The 25481-nt window shown below is 45.8% G+C and overlaps 1 protein-coding gene across 2 annotated transcripts in view; it reads right to left on the reverse strand.

Annotated features, from left to right (window-relative positions):
- Window positions 1–709: 709 nt before the first annotated feature.
- Window positions 710–25481, reverse strand: part of PIG-Q (phosphatidylinositol glycan anchor biosynthesis class Q) — a 40646-nt gene continuing 15874 nt past the window's right edge. The window contains exons 3-8 of one of the 2 annotated variants that reach the window (XM_075868430.1): window positions 21245–21368; window positions 20418–20544; window positions 14331–14665; window positions 8046–8160; window positions 2078–2133; window positions 710–1317 (exon numbers count right to left, since the gene is read on the reverse strand). In XM_075868430.1, the coding sequence (XP_075724545.1) occupies window positions 1213–1317; window positions 2078–2133; window positions 8046–8160; window positions 14331–14665; window positions 20418–20544; window positions 21245–21368 (862 nt within the window). In that variant the 3' untranslated portion in view covers window positions 710–1212. Of the gene's footprint in view, window positions 1318–2077; window positions 2134–8045; window positions 8161–11155; window positions 11239–14330; window positions 14666–20417; window positions 20545–21244; window positions 21369–25481 lie in introns of those variants that run through there. The other variant, XM_075868431.1, reaches the window with a different exon arrangement.

Genomic DNA, 25481 nt, shown 5'->3' on the forward strand with positions numbered 1-25481 from the left:
TCGACATTTGAGAGAGAGCAAACAATCTGCCACAGTCTTTTCTTGCCTTTTCTTCTTTTCCTTCTTCGCACGCAGTGTTGAGACGTACCGCCGCGCGATTGGGCATGGCGCTGAAAGCATTTTCTGAGCGCGGCATGTCCGAATTAATCGTCGCAAGTGCTTGCGCGTTTGAATTACAGGGCGTTTTCGCCCATTGGAATACAGATAGCTTTGATGGGATCTTTGTGTGAGTTCGAATTGCCCGAAAGTTCGAATTAATGAGATTCGAATGAGTTTATTTTCCGTGACTCGTGTGGTCGTGTAGCAATACATTGGGCCGCGAGGTGGTTTCCTTCTTTGCATGCTTATAGGTGTGTGCCAATCTAAGCATACATTGCCCCACTGTTATAATCGATATAACGAAATAATGGATATAACAAAATAATTATGGCTCCCCTTCAACTTCGTTATAACGAGGTTTGAGTGTATACAACCTCCGAGACTAAGCAATGCTCGTCCACTTATCTAAGACCTCAAAAATTCACCCACACATTTGACATGGCAGGTCCAAGTGATAAGTAAAGGGCCACAAGAAACGGGCAAGTCATGCAACAGAACTCACTGATGGAATGAAGGAAGTGAAATGGCGCTGCCATTCTTTGGTATCCATTATGAACTTTTACCACTGTCCTATCATCTTCCTAATCTTCCAGGAAAACATGGCATCTGATAGCATGCCAGCCATAGATTTTTATGGCACATGACAATTCTTAAGTACAGCCCCAACTTGGCTATAACAAAGTCGTTCATTACACCTGACATTCGTTTAACCATGTATGTTTTTACAAGCTGGCACTGACGAGTAAAATTTTATAGTTGCTTTGTTATATGCGATGATGTATCGCAGTTTGAATAATGTTGAGGTTATACTGTACACAGCTTCTCTAACTGACTATGCTCAAACAAAGCTCGGGCGATAAAAAGAGCATAATCCGTAACTAAAACTGGAACCTATTGGAATGTTCAAAATGACTCATGCTGGGTTGGATTCACTATGTACTGAAGAATAACGCCACTGTTGTTTTCAGTGAAAGTACGTGCGCGATAATATTTGTGAGTATATGGTAGCTCATCGACTAAGATGTGGTACGCCTTTCACTAAGGTTACTTGGAAACCAGGTGTTTGATGATGTAAATCAACCAAATCAAAGAGTGTCCAATAAGGTACTCTCTTCAGAGCGGATAGACGATGCGCCCGACAAGAAGGTCGGCCAGCAGGTCCTTCCACGAGGGGAAGCCCAGGGGCTCTGGAAGTAAATCTACGCTCCCGCTGGTCACCTGCACGTAGAACAAAGGAATCAGCTCTGTGAACTGACATACTTTTTAATATAATAATTGTTGATATTTTACGTGCCAAAGCTGTGACGTGATTACGAAGGGCGTCATCGCGGATGGCTCTGATATTTTTGACTACACGAGATTCTTTAATGGACTCCAAAAATCAAAGCACACGAGCCCCCAGCATTTTGAGTGAAGCGGGCATTTTACGCTGCTTTTAAATCGATCGCCTGCAGCAGAGAGGCACACTGTGACATTGCTTTGTTCCCTCTGCCTCCTTCTTCCTCCCAGTGCAGAGTAGCGAACCGGGAGAGCGTCTGGTTGATCTTTCTCAATCCCCCTCTTTCTCCTATAGAAGACGCTATCGCCGCAGCCGAACCTTCGGGTGAGCAGCTGAGCACCGTAACCACCGTACCAGCAAGGCATGCACGCACGCATGCGTGTGCACACATACACACACACACACGCGCATAATGTACGCTTTTTCAATAAATCCTCAGCTGGAAAACAGAGCTTGTAATTGGTGCCTTATTAGCGCCCCTTTTTGCAGAAGATGAAAAGGTTAGAAAAATAGAAATGCGAACTGCCTCTCCCACTGACCCACCCACTCACTCACAATAACACACACACACATGCACATACAACATAAATTCAACGACATTTGTCCTTGCTGCTATCGCGCTATAGTACTTATGCATCATGCCGCAAAAGAAGTGCCAACAGATTAGAAATGCCACGCATAAATCAGATGGCAACGCACCTGCATGTAGAGAGCGAACTCTGGCCCAGATGACAAGGCGTCGAAGCGGACGTCACCTATAGAAATATACACAAAGTCATTTAATCCTTTGACCCGCTGCCACAGAATTGTGTACATCCTTTGTTTTTGCTATATGTGTCACCTATATGGACCAAGAAAGAGCAGAATATATGCAGTGTTGAAACCTCCATGCTTAATAGACGTGTCTTCATTTAACTTTGTAGTGTACTGTAGTACTATATGATCACTTTTCCGAAGGCACTACCACATTCAACGATTCGTTCAATGTGCCGCTTCCTGTGAAATGTATGTAAAATGTTTTTGCTCAAAATGTACATAACCGAAAATGAACTTCCACTACGATTCTAGCCTGAATTTCGCTTTATTTATGCCAAAACAGACCACCAATAACTTCAGGATCAATATATTTATATAAAAATTAATTAGGATTAATTACTCTAACAATCATAAATCAGCATATTGCCGCATCCAATATATGTAGTACGAAGACAACAACAAAGAGTACGCGCAGAGAGAGAGAGAGAAGCTAGCTTCTCGCCCAATAAGTTTGCCAGTTCCTTGGTATAATCAAAGTGAGCTGTCCTGCATTCGACTTCTGCTGTTTTTGAGTCGCGACATTTTCATGACATTATTGTTGTTTCTATAGACTTTTGAGTCCTTTGAAGTAATATGGTATCGACTTGACAAATTTGCAGACAGTTATTTAAAGGTCCCTAAACAACTCGGAGACACCTGAAAAGGCCCCTAAACAACTCGGAGGGTAAAGAAGAGAGTGTTTATTTCTGGCCTTCACTGCCCTTCTTGCAGGCTCTATCTCCAGAGTTGACTCTGTCAAGGATTCAGTCCTTCAGCCTGTTACATACACTTGCGCAGTTGAAGACGCACAAAAGGAAGCGAACTCAGATGATTGTGCATGATAGTCGTGCGAGACAAGGCAGAAATGGCATGCGACTGCAAAGCAGATTAGGAGACGCTTAGTAACTTATATCCTTCATATATTGTGGGGGTGTTATCACCCTTGTCAAGTCGATTGATATGTGGGGTTTAACGTCCCAAAACCACTATATGATTATGAGAGACGCCGTAGTGGAGAGCTCCGGAAATTTAGACCACCTGGGGTTCTTTAACGCGCACCCAAATCTGAGCACACGGGCCTACAACATTTCCGCTTCCATCGGAAATGCAGCCGCCGCAGCCGGTATTCGAACTTGCGCCCTGCGGGTCAGCAGCCGAGTACCTTAGCCACTAGACCACCACGGCAGGGCCACCCTTGTCAAGTTGTCTGAGCCTTGTGGCCTACATGTGTTTCGGGGATAAGCCGCATTTAGGGTTAACAACTAGCGAGCGATAGGTGGCACAGCTTTTGCACGCGATCACCATCATCATCATTATGGTTAGGGAGGTGGTAGCGCCAGAGCGACGCCTGGCGGTGAAGCTGGGTGGCTGGCCAGAAATGATTAGCGAGCCACTTTGGCGTGTAGCGGCTGGCGTGAGCGGTCATCTCCCGCGGCGGGTCCATCGGGACTGTACCGCGGGTCGTTTCCCGTGAGCCCTTCGTGGTCAGGCGAGCGTTGGCGACGCTGCCTTCGGGCTACATTGTGTTTGTTGTTATGTTGATTGAGTGCATTAGAATATTGTATACAGTTTTCTAGCCTGTTGATCACTAATGGTGTATTTTCATTCAGCCGACGACATCGTCGATATAAATGTAACTGAATAAACGTACACGATGTTTGGTTTGGTTCGACCGCATCAGCTTTCTCCACGTGTTTCGAGAGCGTGCTAAATTTCGAGATCCCACAATATGGCCCAATCAAGGGCTTATTTCCTCATGACGTCACGTAAACAGACTGATGACTTTAGAAATTGTGACAAAAGACGGGAAACACCAGGAGAAGCGCACTTGTTCATCATATTTTCCAAGATTATTTAGGGACGCTAAAACATAAGTACAACTCATTCTTAAACCACAAAACCCCCGGCCTCTTTGCTATGTCAACTTTAACTAAAAGAAAGTACACCCATAATATGCACATTTTCTAATGGCATATTCAGGCAATAAAACAATCCGTACATCCCCAAAATGATTAAAGGAACGCAAAACAGCAAAAATTTTTTATCGTATCAGTACTCATTCAACGCTACACACAACACCACACTTGATGCGAATTGGACGCTTGGTAAGGGAGAAAGAGTGAATCATAATCTATTGCAGAGCGCATTCTTCTAACGTTTAATCGATCTATATATATATATATATATATATATATATATACACAGGCAAAGCAAAAAAAGATAAAAACCAGGAAGTCAAAATCGAAAGGTGAAACCTAGAGAAGTGCCGTTAAGTCACACACGTGCACTAACACCGCCCCCCTTTCTATAACTCGCCAAAAACAAAAGCTCTTTACCACAAAGGTGCAAGAAAGGCATGCTTACGCATGCGCCCTCTCCTCAGCTTCGATTATTTCCCTCACATTTCAGTCCCGATTGCGTTTTAGTTTTTCCTACCATTGTCAGGAATTTTGCAAAACTTTCTTGTAAATTATTTTTTTACGTTTACTGCTACTGAACACAACAGTTATTAACAAAATGAGGAACGTATCGTCTCTTATGCAAATGGAACCCCCCTCCCCTTAAAAAAAAAAGAAATGGAGATTGAGCGCACATCACACATGTCCTTACAAATGTTACGAAAGTTTAGGTTGAACTTACATATAGTTGTACACTCGATCATGATCCTGGTCATAGATGACCATATCTTGGCGGCTCTTCGTTTTTGGAGCTCTCTCAAACCGAAAGTGAAACTTGAATGTAAACGTTTGCAGATGGTCTGGTTGGGTAAGTAAATCGAGAAACGATTTTAACTCCAACCAAAAAATATGTTAATATGAGTACACCCGACGTTTCAGAACCAACTTCGTTCCTTCCTCAAGGGGGACTGTGGTTATATTGCAGCGGCGTTTTCAAGGCACTCGTGCAGCAGTTAATGACCCTCTAGCACCCTAATGTACTGTCGCAGAGTGTAGTTTGTTGGCATACACCGGGGGAAGGGTTCCGAGAAAAAGGTTGATGTTTTGGGCCGTTCGCTGTATGTGTCAAGACTCGAGTAGTAGTTTTCTTCTTAAGTTAAGTCTCCCTTTCGAGCTTCCGGACGTTTTGACGTCCATTCAGAAGCTTAACAAAGAGCACAGCGCCATTGCGGAGCATTGTGAGATGTTTGACCACCAGATAGATTTCGACGCAACGACCATCCTTGAAAGCGAGACTACCTGGAAGAGAAGGCTACTACTCAAGTCATGGCATATTATATACAGCGAAGAGCCCAAAACATAAATTGTTCCCTTTCATGTTAGAAGCAGTCAGTTATGATAGTTTTTGCCTCCTGTTAATTTTGGTAAATACGAGATAAGAAATGTGGCTGTTAGTGTTCCATGAGCTGGTGATGTATGTCATAGCCCACATGACATGCATGAAAACGTTTTCGTGTTATGATCAGCTATTTTATTCATAATCTAATAATGCCATGTAAATTTTGACACTCAAGTTAATAAAACCACTATGAAAGTTACGTTTGTTATGACCAGTCTTTTTTTTTTCATTTGGGCGGTTAATATACTCGGTCAATTCTGGTTACATAGAGTTAATAAAACAGCCATTAGAACATTATAACTGTGTCATGGTGCACATGACATGCATGATGTGATTTTCGTGTTATGACTAGTCTTTCATATTAGCTGTCTGCTCCTATTTGCCGTATCAGTTTTGTTACACATTAAATTGATAGAGCGGCCGTAAGAGCTCCATGACCGGGTTTGTGTTATGACCAGTAATGTGTATTTTCCTCGTGCTCTTATCATACCATGTCTGTTTTGGTATACATGAAGTTCACCAAACAGTCGTTGTAGCTCCTTGGTCATGTTACGTATGCCATGGCGTACATTAAAGGCATGTTATGATTATCATGTAATGAACAGTCATTGATGTTTTTCCCATGCTTTTGTTATGCCGAATCAATTTTGGTATGAGGACCTATGCAGTCATTGAAATAGACAGACCAATAGATGCGCTGAAATGCCTTAATATCGCCATGGGATGCTTCTTGCATAATAATTACACTCAAACCTCTTTATAATGAAATTGAAGGGGAGCCACAATTATTTCGTTATATAGATTATAACAGTTTGTGGCAATGTATGCTCAATGGGTGCACACATATAAGTGTGCAAAGAAGGAAACCGCCTCGCGGCCTGCTGTACCGCTACGCGACCACGCGTGCGGCAGAAAATAAACACAGTCGAATCTCATTAATGCCCTTAAATTGACATTCCACTTAATTCGAACTCACGCTGTGGTCCTGTCAAAGCTATGTGTATTCCAATGGGCGAAAACGCCCTGTAGTTCAAACGCGCAAGCACTTACGGCAGTGAATTCGAACATACCGTGCTCCGAAAATGCCGTCAGCACCATGCCCAATATCGCCGCGGCACCTCTCCACGCTGCTTGCAAAAAAAGAAAAGACTGTGGCGGATTGCTTGCTCTCTCTCAAATGCTAATCTGCGATACGCCTGTGCCACGTTTTTCCCTTTTCTGTCTTTGCACGTAGAGACCCTTCTCCTTTCAACGCTGCGCGCGAACAGAGAGAGGAAAAAAAAAAAGAAAGCTGTCGTAGAGTGTTGCCTTCCTCTTTAATTCTGATCTGCTTCTCTCTGCAAGGAGACACTCCTCCTTTCTCGTCACATGCTTGCCACGCTCCGGCTACTATGTAAAGGATAGCAGCGGAGACGCAGTCGTTGCTGTCATCTTTAGACAGTGTTGGTGCTGGACTTAGCCGCGCGCTACTATGCTTTGCAAACTGCATGCGAAATTGATTGACTTGCTGCAAGGCAAACGTGTGCAGACACGCATTACCAATTACTTTAATTATTGGCGGGTATCCTCTGATTTGTGAATATATGTAAGTTTTCTGAAGCTTCCCCATCGTGTGTTTTTAGGTGATAGGGAAATCTCTTTGCACTGCAGCGCCGCTTCTCGGTCATATGACCCGCTGAGTGTTTCCTCAATCCTCTTTGCTGACTGTATAAGGAGGACGGCTCTCTCGGCCGCGCGTGGCGTGGCTGTAAGGTCCGTGCGGAGTTTTGAAAGAGCCGCGCCGAACGAGCGTCAAATGCCGCAGAAAACGATATACTTAACACACTACAGTTGTTTTATTTTTTTGATAGACTAATTTAGTTCGTTTCATCCATTTACCGATCAATTTTACTTCGTTTTTTCGGTTTAAAAAGCATGGTTCTCAATGAAGCTTTCAAGGAAATCTAATTTACTTTGTTATATTCATTATTTTGTTATATCCCATTACGTTATAACGAGGTTTGAGTGTAAGGCCTAATCTATTGTTTACCAACATTATATGTGCAAGCTCTACCACCAGAGGGGATAAACTGAGCCAAATAACCACAAATTTCACTGAAATCAATCCCTCTCTGCATGCCAACTAATGCGAACGTTTGAAAACTTATGGCATCCACAAAAGCAGTGTCTCCACCCTGTTCCCAAGGAGCACATCGGGGTACCCTCACCACTTCTTGTCTCATTTCCTAGATAGTGCTGGTCCAATAAAAGTGTGCGCAATAGGAGAGACAGACGCTTTGCCCCACTCATTATCATTCACTTCGCAGAGAAGCTGAGAGTTTTTTTTTTTGTTTGTTTTAGTTACCACCACCTCGCTTCATTTTTTTTCGCAATTGCGGCGCATATCCTGTGGGTTTGGGGGCTACGGTAAAGCTCTGCCCTTTCCCTACCCCCTTCCCATGAGGAACTCTACACAGGCATATGAGCATGGGCCAATTTACTAAGTACCAAACCACCACGACGCCTGTTTACACATTACAATCGGGTTTTGAGCGTGATTCAGGTGACGCAAGCACACTATGTATACACAGCTCACCGACAATGGGTCGCCCGGTGGCAGTTCTCGCCACCAGTGTGTAGAAAGGCAGAGAGTCCCACACAAGCACCGCCCGGCTCAGCAATCCTTGGACGCACAGGATGACCAACCGGAGCTGCAAAGGTAAAAACTAAATAAGAACACAGCCAGCTCCACTCCACGAAAGACGTCGAAACAGCGAAGCCCCTTTTCGTCTCTCCTCTGCGAGTCTCTTCAATGGCCCAACACAGAGATTCTTGGTTCTTTAATTGGTACTCTATGTTAACCATATCGTGAAGCACTACTTTCAAACTGAAAAATTTGGTCCACGCGTCTCATATTGTCGTGGAAAGTGATGGTTCTGCGAAATCCCTGTTGCATCTAGACGAAGGCGCCGCTTAGCATTTGACATGCGAAAAGGCATGAATTTTTATTGTACGCAAAAACAAAAAGTGACAACGTACACAGTAGAAGAAATACCGATATATTGCTGGCGTGCGTTGCACTACAAGTAGAAATCAAAAGAGTATTTTTTATATCAGAAAATATGCGGGCAATGGTGGGACTACATTCATTAGCGGTAGGATACGCGTGATTTGGTTCATTGCCAAGGAATGTTGTCTGCGAGTTTGGACCATCTCTGTTAAACCTCTATCCCTTCCCGCCACTCTGTTTATTATGCGTGCTATTTGTTTCGTGGTCACTTTCAGCACTGTGATAGTGAACTCAACTCTGCAATTTTCTTAGGGACATAGGCCTGTAGGATTTGTATTCTTTGTTTTTACTAAATTTATATGTTGCCTATGGTCATAGATTAACACTTCGTCTTTTCGATAAGTACGACCTTATTCATTCAGATATGTTTGGTGCGCAGCACATGCCACTTTGTTCCTCAATATCATTGAATACTTTTATTGCTACCTTGAAGAGTTGTTATTCGGACCTTAGAGGGCCTGTTGCCACCCGCAGGGCAATAATAGGTGCACCATTAGAGCAACCGACACAATTAGAGGCAACGTCAGCGCCCATCGCATGTCACGTTTTTTATTCTTGAAAAACATGCTACGTGTTTTCAACTGTAGTGCTGAGGGGCCATAGCCGCATTCGCCGACTACTAAACTCAGATTGCCCGCGAATCGCCTCAGTTGCATACCTGCCAAGTTCAAGAATTCTGAATCCAGGAGATTTGCACAACGAGGAGTCATGCTGATTTATCAGTTGCCTTTTTTTGTTTTGCACAACAAAAATCGAGAAAAAAAATGTGAGGAGGGGGGAGAGTTCCAACAACTCGCAAGCATGAACATCGATGTCGCGGTCTTATAAAGTCTTATAATGGAAGACAAGATTGTAGGGTTTCCCACCTAGTAGTAGAAGGTGCGAGTTTCCTGATATACTCCTGATATTCCACATCATAAAAACTTCTAGCAAGATCATTTCTATCAAAAGAACTGGCATATGTCTTCCAGAGGCACATGTGAATAGATGGAATGGAGCAGCTGGCTGCTGCAAAAGCATGAATCAAAGCTTAGCTACGTAACTAGATACTTTGGACAGGAATGCTTCCAGCCTTTTTTAATCTATTGCTGCATTAGCCGTGTGCCCTCGGAGCTCGTAAATTGCTATTGTATTGCGACGACAGCGGCTGCGGCAAACGGTAGTTCCATTTTCAAACGACATGCGCTGGCTGCGCACATGCATTAAGTCGTTTTAGGGGCGAAGCTCCTAAAGCCGTGGGTCTGTCCATGTATGTCCTTTCTGACCGGTTCGTAATCACCTAGTTATATGACTCACTCAGCAGGTACCGCAAGTGTGAGTGACAGACACATGGACGGACAGACAGACATAGGGACGAACAGATAGACCTCATTGCCAACGACTGCATCGTGCAGCAGATGCTTTCCAAATATGCAATCAGATGTATCAATATGCAGCACACCACGATCCGAGGGACGTGCATAGACTTAGTGTCTGTAAACTTCCTACTGCAGTACAGTGTAGGATTGGGCTAATTTGTACAAAACTGCAGCCAGTACAAAACTTCTCACTTCATTTCACGTACCATGAAGCCATAATAATGAAGGAACCCAGCTGCCATGTATCGTATAATATACGCACAGTCTCGCATAGTTCTAATGAAGTATAGGACTAACTTTTCATGGGAGAGTTATGGTTTACCGATGATCTCCCCCTCTTGAGCTTCGCCCACTTATTATAATTAATTCAGAGGATATGACACGATTTTTTTTCGCTATGATCGCATCTGCCCCATTTTTGTCCTCAGCGTTTGCCGAAATAGGTATCGCTTTGACTGGTCAGGTAAGGATATGAGAGCACACTTTCGGAGTGCTGTCAGTTATGTCGTCGCAATACATGATCGTGTCAAGAGCGACCGCTGCGGTTGTGGTGCACACGTAGTACTTACGAAGCTTTGACCACTCCACTCTTGGGCTTCGTTCAACAGTTTCACTAGGAAAAGTGTTTTTAGCATAGAAATTTTGATCCAACCAACACAGGGAAATAAGGCTGGTGAATTTCGCGAATTGATATCTGCGGGTTTCACATCACTGCAATGGGTTTGCAAAAAGTTTTGATCGATTGGCCTGCATTTTCGTCAATCTAGCCAGATCACGCACAGGTATTTCGATTTTCAGAAGATTTTCATGATAATTGTACAAACTTGAGAAATGGTCAAAATCCGGGAGACTTGGCAGGTATGTGGTTGCTACGGAAACACGTTACTTTATATTTATTTTTTTGAAAGGTGCCCTTTGACAGGCGTCCGCTGCCATCAGCAGATTGGCATTGTTACATCACTGTTATTGGCATTGTTACATCGACTGTTAAGCAGGGCTTCAACTTGGGTTAGTTATTGCGGCACTGTAGTGTAATTGCGGCGAGCAAAATGCACGAATGAGTGACGTAATCACACAGTCACGTGAGCTCTACATATATTGCCCTCAAAGAGGCAGCCTGTAACTTCACTGACAACCACTAGATTAGTTGATTGATTAATATGAAGGGTTGAACATTACAAAACCACCATATAATTATGAGAGAGAAAACTCTATTAAAAAGTCAGTCCATTGTTCAGGCATGGCTTGTCGCCCCTAGCTGTCGGCCGGAATCCATTGGGACCCGGCAGCAGCATGGGCTTGACTGATCATGTTGCGATGGATGTTGGGATCTGGGCTGCAGAGCAGGGCCTCCCAGGATTCTACAGTGTGAGAACCATCGTTTTGACTTCGACATATCCACACCATGTGGACCAAATTCGCTACCTCATCACAATATTTACACTGGGACTGGAAAACTGCGGGGTGCCACTTGCTGTAAAGTGCGGGGTTTGGAAAAACCCCGGTCTGTAACTTTCGCCACAAAACCTCGTTTTTCTTACTTAGTGAGCTGTCCGCTCTCGGGTATACTTGCCGATTCAGCCTGTAGTGTGCGACGATTTCATGGTATGTGCGCATATACTCGCTTCTTTGTTTGGTAACTTGGGATCGATTGATTGATATGTGAGGTTTAACGTCCCAAAACCACCATATGATTATGAGAGATGCCGTAGTGGAGGGCTCCGGAAATTTCGACCACCTGGGGTTCTTTAACGTGCACCCAAATCTGAGCACACGGGCCTACAACATTTCCGCCTTCATCGGAAATGCAGCCGCCGCAGCCGGAATACGAACCCGCGACCTGCGGGTCAGCAGCCGAGTACCTTAGCCACTAGACCACCGCGGCGGGGCTCGGTAACTTGGGAGGTTCCAGGGGTCGACCGGTAGGTGAGACCTCGGGCGACCGAATGAGCCTCCTCGTTCCCTTTAAGTCCTTGGTGAGATGGAGCCCAGACAAGCAGAACCTGCTCTTTGGGTACTCCTACCATGTTTAATATACGGACGGAAGTCTCAGTCACCCTTCTCGATTCATAATTTCTCACAGAGTTTTTGGAGTTGCTGATGACCACCCTGACCCCCTTTTGGCTGATGGCCAACGCTATCGCCACTTCCTCGGTTTATGCAGTCTCGACACCAAGGACTGTGCAGCACGCAATCAGGCCACCATCTTCTCTGACCGCCACTGCCGTGTGCGCCGCTTTGCTTTCATATTCCGCAGCGTCTGTATACGCGACGTCCTGTCGACCGGTGTACCTGGATTGTAATGCCTCTGCCCTGGCTTTACGCCTGCCTTCGTGAAAGGTAGGATTCATATTTCTGGGTAGCGGAGGTATCTTTATCCTGTCCCTAATCTGTATCGGTATGTCTTTTGAACGCGCTTGCTCAGGCGTGGGCTCATAGCCCAATCACTTTAATATTGCTTTAATATGAGAGACACTGTAGTGGAGAGCTCTGAAAATTTCAACCCTTGGGGTTCCTTAACATGCACTCAAATCTCAGCACACAGGCCTACAGCATTTTCGCCTCCATCGAAAATGCAGCCGCCGCAGCTGAGATTCGATCCCGCGACCTACAGGTCAGCAGCCGAGTACCTTAGCCACTATACCACCGCTGCGGGGCTTTAGATTAGTTAAGATCATCATCATCATCATCATCATCAGCCTGTTTCGCCCACTGCAGGACAAAGGCCTCTCCCATGTTCTGCCAGTTAACCCGGTCCTGTGATGCTGCTGCCAATTTATACCCGCAAACTTCTTAATCTCATCTGCCCACCTAACTTTCTGTCTCCCCCTAACCCGCTTGCCTTCTCTGGGAATCCAGTTAGTTACCCTGAGCGATCAGCGGTTATCCTGTCTACGCGCTACATGCCCGGCCCATGTCCATTTCTTCTTCTTGATTTCAACTATGATATCCTTAACCCCCGTTTGTTCCCTAGTCCACTCTGCTCTCTTCTTGTCTCTTAAGGTTAAACCTACCATTTTTCTTTCCATTGCTCACTGCGTAGTCCTCAATTTAAGCTGAACCCTCTTTGCAAGTCTCCAGGTTTCTGCTCAGTAGCTAAGTACCGGCAAGATACAGCTGTTATATACCTTCCTCTTGAGGGATAGTGGCAATCTACCTGTCATAAATTGAGAGTGCTTGTCAAATGTGCTCCACCCCATTCTTATTCTCCTAGTTACTTCAATCTCGTGGTTCGGCTCCGCGGTTATTACCTGCCCTAAGTAGACATAGTCTTTTACAACTAGAAGTGCACTATTACCTATCTCGAGGCGCTGCTCTTTTCCGAGGTTGTTATACATTTCTTTTGTTTTCTGCAGATTCCCATATGCATACGTCAATTTAGTTGCGATACATGTTTATAAACGGCAGTCTGCAGCGAGCTCCGTCAGGCTGCTTCCCTTTTCAAATGTATAGCGGTGGGAAGAATAATCTAACACTTGGCGAGGCAGTGGAAAGAGAGAGAGAGAGATGTAAACATTTATTGTGGGAAAAAAAGAGTTTGAGGGCTAAAGCATGACCGCAGTACATGGTCAGCGCCCTAGTAAGGGACAACCCATGACGAAGCCCTGACTCACGACTGTCTCACCAGAGACGCTCCAGTGAGGAGCAGTTGAGAAAGACAGTCTCCCTTGCCTCTAGGGTAGAAGAAGGGGGTGTTGGAAGATGTCACAGGTCTTCCCACAGTGTGGGCATCGCCCATCCATGTTTGGATCGAAGTGTTTGATGAATTAAGGACCTGTCTGCAGGCACCATTAAGTTCGCTCATCCCCGTTGCGCAGGAGGCAAGAGAAGGGTGTTGCGGTATTAAGAAATAATCCTTGTTTGAACCTAAGCAGCGGTGTATTGGCCTTCAAGCTGTAAGAGCATGCGCGTGCAACCCACTAGGTAAGCGCTCAGATGGCCGCGTCAGCACTCTCATTACCTCGTAAAGCCTGATGGCAAGGCGCCCAATTTGTAAAATTCAGTGCTGCATCAGCGGCAGCCAGTCTTAGATTATGGCCAGACAAGGGGGATATTTCCCATTCTGGGTAATGAGCACACGCATATCCCCAAAGCATATTCAGCAATTCTGGACATACTATTGCAATTATTTCTTAGTTATTTGTTCCAATTATATTATTATTATTAGCTTCCTTGAGATCAGTTTTGAGTCTTGCTCGTCTTGTTTTATGCTTGAATTAGTCAATTAATTGTTTGCATGACCATGAGATTTAAGTGTACAAATGACAGCTATAGGTGGTATTCATGTGACATCATCATGCACCATTTTGATTTATAATTTGCAGCTTCCAGCTGTTCTGAAGATAAGCAAAGTGCGCCTTTCTCTGTGCTTTGCTGTGGTTTACTACAAAATGGCGGTCGCAGTCACGTCAGTGTTACGCAATTAAAGGTTGAATTTAACGGGGAGACTGACCGCCGTGAATACGACGTAGTAGACGGCCACAGTCGGGAAGAGGAAGAAGAGGACGCCGAACATCAGCGTGCCCATGAACATCTGGTCCACGTCGTAGCGGTGTGAGTCGATGCGCCTGCGCAGTGGGTTCCATTTGCGTCCGCGGAACAGGCGCCACAGGGCTCCGAGGGCACGCACCCAGCCGTGGTAGAGGCGGCAGGCATAGCCGTAGAAGCAGTACATGTGCACCGTGGCAAGGGCGAGCAAGTCAGAGGCCAGGGCCAGATGCAGGGTAAGGCTGCCCGGCCAGAGGCTGAACAGGGCCCCGACCCAGGGATCCACGACACCCACGTACGCTGTGAGAGCGCGACATCAATGTGTGTTCAGTGTAGAGGGCATTGCACATTATGAATACAGAGTCACGAGGCACATTATCAGCTTACTGATGTGTACCGTGTTCGAGACACTTTGTAAAGCAATGAAGACCACTGCAGACGTGTGGTTCATTGTTTGAACAGTTGTAAACGGGAAAAACAGCACAAGCGGGCTCTTGTTAAAAGAAACAACGCTCAGGTTATTCCTTGTTCGTAATTCAATTTTTCCATACTACTAACATAGGAGGTTCTGCCTGCGGTTTGTAACCTTGGTATTTGTTCACACGTGTTAAGCTGCACTGTATTACATTTCCGACGTGACAAGTAGGCATTACTTGATCAATTGATTGATCTAAAAGTGACGAAGGTAGGCACAGGCAGCGCTCGCTCGTGCTTCGACTCTTTTTGCACTGTTTTTAACCATATACAGACCACTGTGTTATGTGGTTATTGTATGTATACGAATCCCTTTGTTCAAGTGGCGTCTGCTCGTACGACGCACCATGCGTAGGCGCTACATGGATGTAGCAGTAATAAACGTGCAAGATATCTCTCAAGTGACGAGGGAAGAGCTCACATGATTTCATTGCTCATCAACAATACCACCCAGATTTAAGAGAACGGTCTTAGCAGTACACCGCTATTCTATGGAAGGATCCGCTGCGATATAGTCCAGCTGGTAAAGTGTCGCCCTGCTTACAAACTCTAGGATTAGACTTCCGGCCACGGCGGCTGCTCTTTCACAGGCAGTGAAATGCAAACACCCGTGTCCTTAGGTTTCGGTCAGAATGTACAGCCTATGTGCTGTTCAGATTCCCACCACCAACATTGTGCCCAGCTAATCCATAGATTCACTCAGTTTACGAGAACGATTTGTCCAACGGACCACAAAGTTTCTCTCTTTGAATGGCTCATTGCAGTTTTTATGTAGCAGTAATGTGAAAGAGAATGGCGGTTTAATATATACCAGATATTACCCAATATAGCTGGGGTGTAGGCAGAAACTGCGGCACTACCTTGATCTGAAGTGGGGGCCGCGTAGGCAGATATGGTCGAGTGCCATTTCGTGCTCTGTATGCTATGATGAAAAAAATAAAAAATTGGGAGGGAGGAGGGGCGGGAGGGCACGGATGAGGTGTGCCGCCCTCTGGCTACGCCACTGCAATATAGGTATAGCAGTGATGTGATTGGCCCAAGCCACTTTGGAGCAGCTTCTGGAGCAGCTAAAATCATGTTTTGGAGCAGGTCACCATGGTTTTGGAGCAGGCGTACGCGTACGGTATCGCATAGTGCGACGGCAAGTGATGACCATTTGCACAAAGAATAAAACCTTGATTCAATGTTACATACGCAAACCAGAGCACACTGGACAAATGACAAAGATATGAAGCCTAAACTACAAATTATGCATACACAAACCACAGCACACTGGACAAATGACAAAGATATGAAGCACAAACTACAAATTATGCATGGCAATAAAAAATTCCAAGAAAAACCTACACACGCCCTCTCATTTGAGAAGCTTAAACACCAGTTTAGAAATCCCCGAGAGAAATGCTGCAAAGTCACCTACAAAACAAAATTTGCTGCCTCAGGTAACTAAGTTGCAGACCTTTTCTTGGCACAGGTGAGTTTTGCCAATGCTGATGCAAGCCTGCTTTTGCCTTCTGCTAGAAGTGAATGCCCACTTTCAATGTCACCAAAGTCCTTGGACTTCACTCCCCGCCCAATCACAAGCTCAGCAATGCAGATCATTTTTTTTGCTGTTTCCACTTCAGCTTGTACAGCCTGTTCAGCATCATCCTTTTCAGATGATTTACTTGAGTCAGTACACCTTCGCTTAGTTACCGACTCTTCTGCAGCAATTCGCTCTCTGTACCTTTTGGAAGACCCCTGGACAGCCTTGATAATAGTAGGAGTGACCACAAACTTGCTTGGGTCTCCACCAAACCGTTTTGCATGTGAAAGAATCTGCCGAATGCCGTTAACATTATGAATCGTCAAGCGGGCCCTTTCGAGGAGCATGCGGCGGTTCTCACTGAAGCCCCGTTCCAGGTCTGCATTACCGTGCGGAATACACAGCAATGCCTTGATTACCTTGCATAGCAGAGGGTATTTTGCTGATCCGTCAGCCTTTTTCAGCTCAAAAACTTTCTGCCAGTGTTGATCCACACTCAGGGAAAAGGTTTCTATTGGCTCGAGCTGAAAAAGGGTAAACTCGTCCATGAGGGCTGAAATTTTGCTAGCCTCGATTACTTGTGGGGGTCTAGCAGCGAGCAACCTCAAATCACAGGCGGAAGTCTCTCTGCCTTGAGCGTCGGGATGAAGGCAACGAAGGCTTTCCAGATTAGTGTTGTCTAGTGGCAGCCGTGACAGCAGATACTCGGTGCATTTCATGTAAAAACTCCTCGCACCCAACCTAAATGCCCTTTTTTCGGCTGCCTCCCAGCTGGCAATGGCAGCTTCAGTGTCTTCTCCTACTTCCACCTTTGACTTCCAGTGCACGGATGAACTAGGCTGCAGGAGTAGCAGATCCTTCCCAGTTTTCGGGTTGTACGATTCCACTTTCATGAAACGGCCACAAAGTTTGTGGACAAGCGCCACCATTTCGCTAAAAAGACGATGCACTAACGTCTCTGTACCTTGAAACAACGTCAAAAAATCCTTAAAAAGGTCAAAAGCATTATTTACAAACAAGAGTTTAGCATAAAATGTTTTGTCGGAAAAGGCTTCAGCCAAACGTGCACGCATTTTTCCACCTGAGCGGCATTGATGAACTAGACAGCACAACGTTTTTGATGGCGTCAAACTGCTCAATGAAGCGGCCCACAGCTGGACCAAGAGTGAGCCACCTCGAATTCAAATGCCGAAGGAAAACATTCTCTGGTAACCCCAGAGCTTCTTGATGTGCCTTCAGGGAAGAACTGCGAACCGCAGATGATTTCAGGAAGTAGTATGCGTCGACGACGGCTGCTTCCACATCTGATCCGAAGGCATCCAGGCCTCGCCCAAAGGAGTTATGAACCTTATGAAGGCAGCAGTCACCCACATCCAAAATGTGCGGGTTTCACTTCCTTCATCTTTGCCTTAAAACTCTTCATGACGTTGGGTCCGTCACTAAACACACAAATAAGATTATTTTGTGGCAGGTCCTGGATTGCCCTTTTAACTTCCCCTAAAAGAATGTCCGCAGTGCATGAACCCAGTCGACACGAGTCCAGATGTTCTACAAGAACTCCTTTTGCAACTGATGAGTAGTACCGCACTACAACATCCATCTGTTGGCATCGCTGCTCCGGGATTGGCGTCTCATCTATGGCGATGCAGTAGAAAGTATCTGGTCTGTTTAACTCGTCAACTAAAGGTTGTTTAAAGTGAGGGCCAAGGCCATCCGACACAATGTAGGAAGCCTTACTTCTTTTACATGAGAACTTTTTCGCAACCTCCAAGTCTGGAAACATTTCAGGGTAGAGCATTGTGGCAGTGTCCGCCCATGAGTATGGCACCCCTTTGAGTGTCATTCCAAACACAAAAAAGCTCTCTGCTTGTGTTACTAGGTCCGATGGCGAGATCACCATTTTTGGTGTGAAGTCCAAGCATGACTGGATGGTTGACTGTCTTTTTAGTAGGCCAGAAGCATCACGATGTTGTCTAGTAGCTTCAATGTGCCTCTTGTTGGTTGCATGTCTCATAATGGCTGACACCCCATGCTGTTTGCACGCGATAGTTTGGTTACACATTGTGCAAAAGCCACTGTCTTCGGACATCTGACGACACCAAACAGAGATGACGTCGCCATTTGGATCTGTGGCCTCAAGGATATCCTTGTTGAACTTGGTGTTGCGACCTGCATGATAAACAAGGTACATTACTAGCATGAGGGTAGCGTTATCGCAAGATGGTACTGTATTATGAGCCCACAATTCATTATTAACAAATCTATTATTAGGATAAAAAATACAACGTGGAAAAAGGTGGAACAACAAAACCATCGGCCAACTGCCGAGTTGCTAGACCGCGTTGTCACACTACGCCGATACAAACACGTCGGTCAATGAAGTGTTATAAACTCAGTAAGGTCCGTGAAGCACATACGACTCAACACTAGCGCTCCGTATTTTAGCGTTCGACGCTTCGGTCGTGCTCCTCGGCGACGCCGCTACCACGGAGCTGGTAAATGCATATGCGTGTGCGATCGGCTCGGCTCGCTTGCAGAAATTATCAGGTTAGTTTCGTGCACAATAAGGGTTACGTAGGGTAATAAGATATCAATTATCGGCCAAGGTTTTTAACGCAAAACGCAAAACCTAAGTACGGCCGCAAGCACTATCTCTGCGGGGCAAAATCGCAGTTGCAGCCGGGCACTGATATTTGCGCGCGCTTTCGACGCAGGCAAAGTTGATAGCGATAAGCTGTTGCGGGGGCTTCGCGGAACCTTGCTGCGCATGCGCTATTTTAGAAATTTCAGTTTAACAGCCATGAATTCACGCCGCCTAATTTCGTTGACGCGCTTCACGAGGAGTACATGCATCACGATGCCCGTCTCTTCGGGCCGTGAGACGGACGGTCGCTACCACGGTAGCTGCGAGGCGCACTGCACGGAATAAACTGAGTCTCGGAAGGGGGGGTTCAAGACAGCTGCGAGGCACCAGCCGAAACTTCACAAACAAATAGGACAACGCAAGTCGCTTTGCTTACCTTTCGAAGCTTTCGAACGGCAACCCGCCATTTCCGATGTTGCATGCGGCCATGGAGGCTTCAGCGGTTGAGCGTCTCTGCGTCACTAGTAGTGACTCACTACCATTACAAGCGCCTCCTAGCGAGCAAGGCTGCTCTCGCGGCGAGCCTGCCAGCAACCATGGCAGTTCACGAATGGCTCCAGTTTCGGTTTCAGAACTGGCAGTGCAAATGGCAACTTCTGGCGCAGACTCGGCGCAGATTGCTCATATTTGACCAGAATGGCGCAGGCTGGCGCAGGATTCGCCTTTCGGCGCAGTTCGGCGCAATTGGCGCAGCTATCACATCACTGGTATAGGGCTCCGTGTTATAGAATAAATCTGAATAAGTTCGACAAACACTTGCCAGTAAAACATTTTGCTATTAGGATTAATCTGATAAGCTCAGATTTTAAAAATGGATTTTCCAGGTTCAAGGAACATTTCAAAATCTGACAATCATTAGTGGAAAGGAGTGCACTTTCATCAGCAGCATCAACCTTGTAAAGTATGCTTTTGTCAATTACAACAAGTTTTAAGGTTATAATAGAAACAAACGTTGGCATTTGTTCTTATTACAACCATGACGTAAACGTAGCCACCTGTCTCCATAGCGTCACAGATCTTGACGGCGTGCACACCAAGCCGTGTGAAGTTCCCAATTGGCAAAAACTAACTACATTGCCATCTGAAAGAGCCATGGGCATTACACACCAATTTCCGCAAAAGTTAGTTGAACTGAAGTGGCCAAACAGCGACAAAAACGAAAAAACTTTGAAATCTGTCACGCCACCGTCAGAGATTGTAGCTGGAAATCTAAACGTGAGACTTTTGACATATATGTTCTCAAATATTATTAAACATGAGGTGGTGAAATTAACGCCACTAAAGTTTGCAAATGGTACATTATCAGTCTAAGCTACTTGACTGCATCCTTTCCCTTGAGCACTGAGGAGTGGAAGGAAGATAAATGTTCAGGCCACGACTGTTGTGTAAGGGAGGAATAGATCACTCACTCTTCCATAGGCTGATGTGATAAAGAAAGAAGCGCCCCAGCGCATTGTTGAGTGCCGTGTTCAGCTTCAGTCCTGCAGGGACACCCATCAGCCACTGGATGAGGATCTGCAGGTGCTGGACGACCGTCTGCAAGACAAAAAGGCCTCGTCGACATACTGCTTTAAGAGTGAACTCTATTTGAACTTTACTTACTATGCTCGGTGTCCCACAATAATTGGGCCTCGGCTGCCATTCTCGTGCAAAATGAATGTGACCACAACCACGCACTTCAAGCAATTACGGGAGTGATGCGACTCAATTACAACTCTAAAGAAATTAAAAAAAGAAACTCCGCCCACTGTACCACAGGCTGCCTGTATTTACCTGTTAGAGACAATAATCCTAACCAGTTTGCTGCATGATCCCGAAGTACTAATTCTTGGCTTAAGTAAACACCACGCATATGAAGAGTTAAATGCTTGTCGTTACTATTCAAAACATTACTTTTGACTGAGCAGCGATGCCAGCATCTCTGACAAAATTTACCGCGATGTTCAAGTTCTATAACAGCAACCACAAGTCCCCGAGAAGTACTTGACGCTATGCAAATGAGTGGATGATGTGCTTTTGAGCACTTATGAAAATTCTTGAAGGGAGCGACAGTGATGGCTGTCGGTGGTGCTAGAATTCTTTTATTAAGTTGCAACCCACTAAGCCCCCCCCCCCCCCGTTTACATTGTGAATTTGAATACGGCTGCGGCGACAGAACAGAAAACAGCGGAGCGACAATTAAGGTAAAATGTGCTAAATGCCTAAATGTGTAAGCGTACGCCCGACGGACACTAACCTCAGTCCACTCGAGGGACGCCCAGGGCACTTCGTCAGAGAACCCGTTGTCCCAGTGCACCACCCAGGCGATGCAGGCGCCCAGCAGGCAGTCCAACAGTGCGCTGCACATTCTGTTCTTGCAGCTGCACATGCGCACACTGGATCACGCGAGTACGAACTGATGCTGATTTTCTGCTGTGTCATGCCTAGTCTTTACAGCTCAACTGCTACAGTGTACAACACTAAGAAAATAAGAGAGAGAATCATTTGACTCTCTTTCGTAAGTTCTGACTCGATACGTATATGCATGGCTCTCTATATAAAGATTGAAAATACTCGTCATGTCGCTGGACACAATGTTTCCAGAGGCAGACTTTTGTTATGCAATGCTGCAACCATGAAAAAAAAGAGTCCGCTTTCAAGGCTACAAGCCCTAGTTGCAGCCTTCAAGAAGTCAAAACTATTTGTGAAAAACGAAAGCTTTACCGTGTGAGGGCGCTGACACCCTTTGTAAAGTTGTTTGCGCTGCGTGGCGCACATGTCTCATGCGTGGCGCACAAGCCGCATTTTGGGTTACAGCCACCAGGCGGTAAGTGGCATTGTGTTAGTGTTGATCACTACTATCATCATCATTATGGTGTAGCGCCGGCGGTGACACCTGGCGGAAGGCAAGGTGGCGAGCGAGAGTTGAGCGAGTCTCTTCTGCGTGTGGCGGTTGCAGCGAACGGTTGTTTTTAGCATGGGTCTGCGGAGCGTGGCACCGCGGGCTGCGCGTTGGGGGCCCTCTTGGTAAGTCAAGCGTTGGCGACGCCGCCTTGAGTGTGTTATTGTGTTTGTCATGTTATTGTGTGCTTGTCATGTTATTGTGTTTGTCATGAAGTGTATGGTAATATTGTGTATGGGTGTCCTAGCGTGTTGATAAGGATTGATGCATCGATTCGGCGGACGATATCGTCGTCCTAAACCAGTAAAATAAATGTATTTCGGCTTGGTTGGACGGACCGCGTCTACTGTATCCGTTCACTTTAAGAGCGTGGCGCTCCCCAAGTTGAGACTCCACAACCGCCACCCCTTGTCGAAGGATTTCTCATCTTTTCAATCATTTTCGGGTACAAGTGCCGCGCTGCACATGCACCCAAAGATGATTGCACACAAACTCGCCCAAATCTCCACATTAGTTCATCTTTTCAAGCTTCCATCTTCCCTGCATTTTAGGATACTTTTTAAAGAGACACTCTCTTCGGAGATCATTGTAGTCTCTTCGGGGGAGTCGCGGGAACCAAATGAGTTAAGGTGCCTCACTATAGAGTCATATGCGTCGGAAGTCGTCACTCACCGAAAACCTGTACTATTTTCTTTTCTCTTAGATTGAAAGTAAAAAAAAAAGTTATTGACAGTATCCTAATTAGGAAACACGCCACGGTGGACTATAGGGGTTATAGTGCTTGACTGCTGAGCTGTAGGTCACGGGATCGAATCTCGGTTGCTGCGGCCACATTTTTCAAGCAGGCGAAAATGCTTGAGGCCCATGCACTCAGATTTAGGTCCGCGATAAACAGTTCTAGGTGGTAAACATATGGATAGCCCTCCCCTATGGATTGATGCCCCTCGGTAGAACAGTGGCTAGGGCGCTCGGCTGCTTACTCAAACTCAGCCAAGTGGCATAAGGCACGCGCAGTTTGTGTTAAAAGACTTCAAATTTCTCTAACTTTTTTTTTTCATCGTTCAGATACGCTCACTGCAAATAGGAGAACGGGCTAATATTTGTACAGCACAGCGGAAAGGGGGCCGAGCTAATTCTGACTCATTTTTGCGTTTTCGCGAAAAAAATGTAGCAAATGCAGATTATCGCAAGGCGTCAGACTGTCAAAGCCATCTCTTGCCTAATCAGCAAGCTCAGGTAGCATCTTTTTTCGGATCACACATGCATTCAATGGGAATTGCTTGGTTTCATTTTCTCATCGGTGAGTTCGAGTTATCGAGGTCAACGCCTTCTTGATTTTGTTCAATGCCAGTGCAAACGCATGCTTCTCAACGGGAGTTGTTGGTCCGCCATAGTTCAGGGAGTGGTCGTGATGCGACGACGCTACATGAGGGGTAGCGCTGCTTGCGTCACACGTGCTTCCAAGAGCTTTCCCCAGGAGACGCGATAGACGTGTTTGACTTTCTAATATTGTACATCTGTGAGATTTGTTACTCTGTGCTCCTTCTTTGTGGCTCGAAGCAATGCCACCGCCGCATCAAAGAGCAGTGCATGCAGTAGCGTTACACTGACGCTTCTCCGTTGGTTGCCCGCATAGTGCTACGAACGGCAACATGCTGTCTCGAAACACCGTATCTTTTAAAGAGCCAGCGTGACCGCCAATAATGTGAACACGACAAATGCAAGAGGCCACTTCATGGATCTGTACACAACTGAACAAAAATTGCTTCACATGATCTCCATCATGTGGCACTGCATAAGGGTTTCTCTCCTCTTTGACCGCAAAATGCACGTGAAGGCTAGGCGATAGGCGAGAGCAGGAAAGGGCTAAAGCAGAGGGTGGTGAAGGGCTGGATTAGGCGCATCTGGTTGGCATTAATAAAATAGAGAAGACATTGTCGAGGTCAACACACTGTCACATGGTTGTGACATTGACGAACAAGGCGGTTGGCTTGCTCAAACAAACTTTTTATCTGGGCCAACCTGTGCCCAAAAAATGAAAAGACAGCGTACCAGCGATCGGCACTGACAAGCACTAAAGCGCATCAGTTTTTATAGACGCGCTACCAAAAATTCCAGCATTATCGGTGGTGGCCGCGTAAGCATTATAGACTATTGGCATCCTATGCACAATCTTAAAAAAATAATTGCTCCGCCGCGGTGGTTTAGTGGCTAAGGTACTCGACTGCTGACCCGCAGGTCACGGGTTTAAATCCCGGCTGCGGCGGCTGCATTTCCGATGGAGGCGGAAATGTTGTAGGCCCGTGTGCTCAGATTTGGGTGCACGTTAAATAACCCCAGGTGGTCGAAATTTCCGGAGCCCTCCACTACGGCGTCTTTCATAATCATACGGTGGTTTTGGGACGTTAAACCCAACAAACCCAAGTCTTAACAGAATAATTTTTAGTCATTGCGAACCTTCTCAAACACTGCTGCGCATCCTGAGCAGATCGTTGCTTACAGTCCTTGCGGGTCAAACCCGAATGTATCAATATAAAACATGCGTGGCAAATACATTAGGCGTTATAGATAAGTTGCAGTCTAGCAATTCGAATAAAACATCCCAGCTGCTAGTAGCGCATCGTCTTAGTAATTTCTATTACAGCGATGCCTTTGTGGAGCCGAGTAGCCACGTGCTACCCAGCTTACAAGCAAATAATAGTCTCAAAAGAATGATGCAATCAACAAGAAACGATGTGAATGCTCTGCTGCCAAAAGGCATCAAATGAAACCCGAAAAGCGCCAAGCATAATAAATGGCATAGTATCTTCACCATAGACAGGCATGCAGTGCCCTACTTTTTCAGCACTGCGCATACCCATCGTGACTGGATGGCTCGCACTATGCCACTTATAATGCTTGCCGCTGTTCGAGTTTCATTCACACCGATGGCACAGCCGCAGCCACTGTCCTTGCTGGCTTGCATCATCACAGCAATTACTTTATAAGTATATTTAAAATACGCCAGGCCTGCGCTGGAAGCGCAACACAGTCACAGCGAAAGCTGGAAGAGCACCATTTCTAGAACCAGCTGCAAGCTCTCATGCATAATAATAATTGTTGGGGTTTAATGTTCCAAAACCTTCATATGATTAAGAGAGACGCCGTAGTGGAGGGCTCCGCAAATTTCGAATACCTGGGTTTCTTTAACGTGCACCTAAATGTAAGCACACGAGCCTCAAGCATTTTCGGCTCCATCAAAAATGCAGCCGGTATTTGATCCCGCAACCTGCAAGCTTTCTTGCAGAGAATACTAACACGTTCGCAACGTACCTGCTATTCCATTAATTGATTCAGTGGCTGAAGACGATGAAGAATCACGGGTGCGTCCTTTGCAAGCATTCAACCATCCACTCGTAATGCAATTCAAATTCTGTGATGGCTTGTTGTTCTTTTACTGTTACATACCGCATTATATTGCGTATGTTAATGTGGTACCTTTTTGTCATAACGCATTTGCAGGGTTTTTGTGCGCTGGAGTTTCGAGCGCCGGCATGGCTCAGTGGTAGAATACTGGGCTGGCATGGACGGGACCTAGCTTTGAACCCTGTTC

Source organism: Rhipicephalus microplus, chromosome 7 (assembly GCF_043290135.1).
Source record: "Rhipicephalus microplus isolate Deutch F79 chromosome 7, USDA_Rmic, whole genome shotgun sequence".
Lineage (NCBI taxonomy): Eukaryota > Metazoa > Arthropoda > Arachnida > Ixodida > Ixodidae > Rhipicephalus > Rhipicephalus microplus.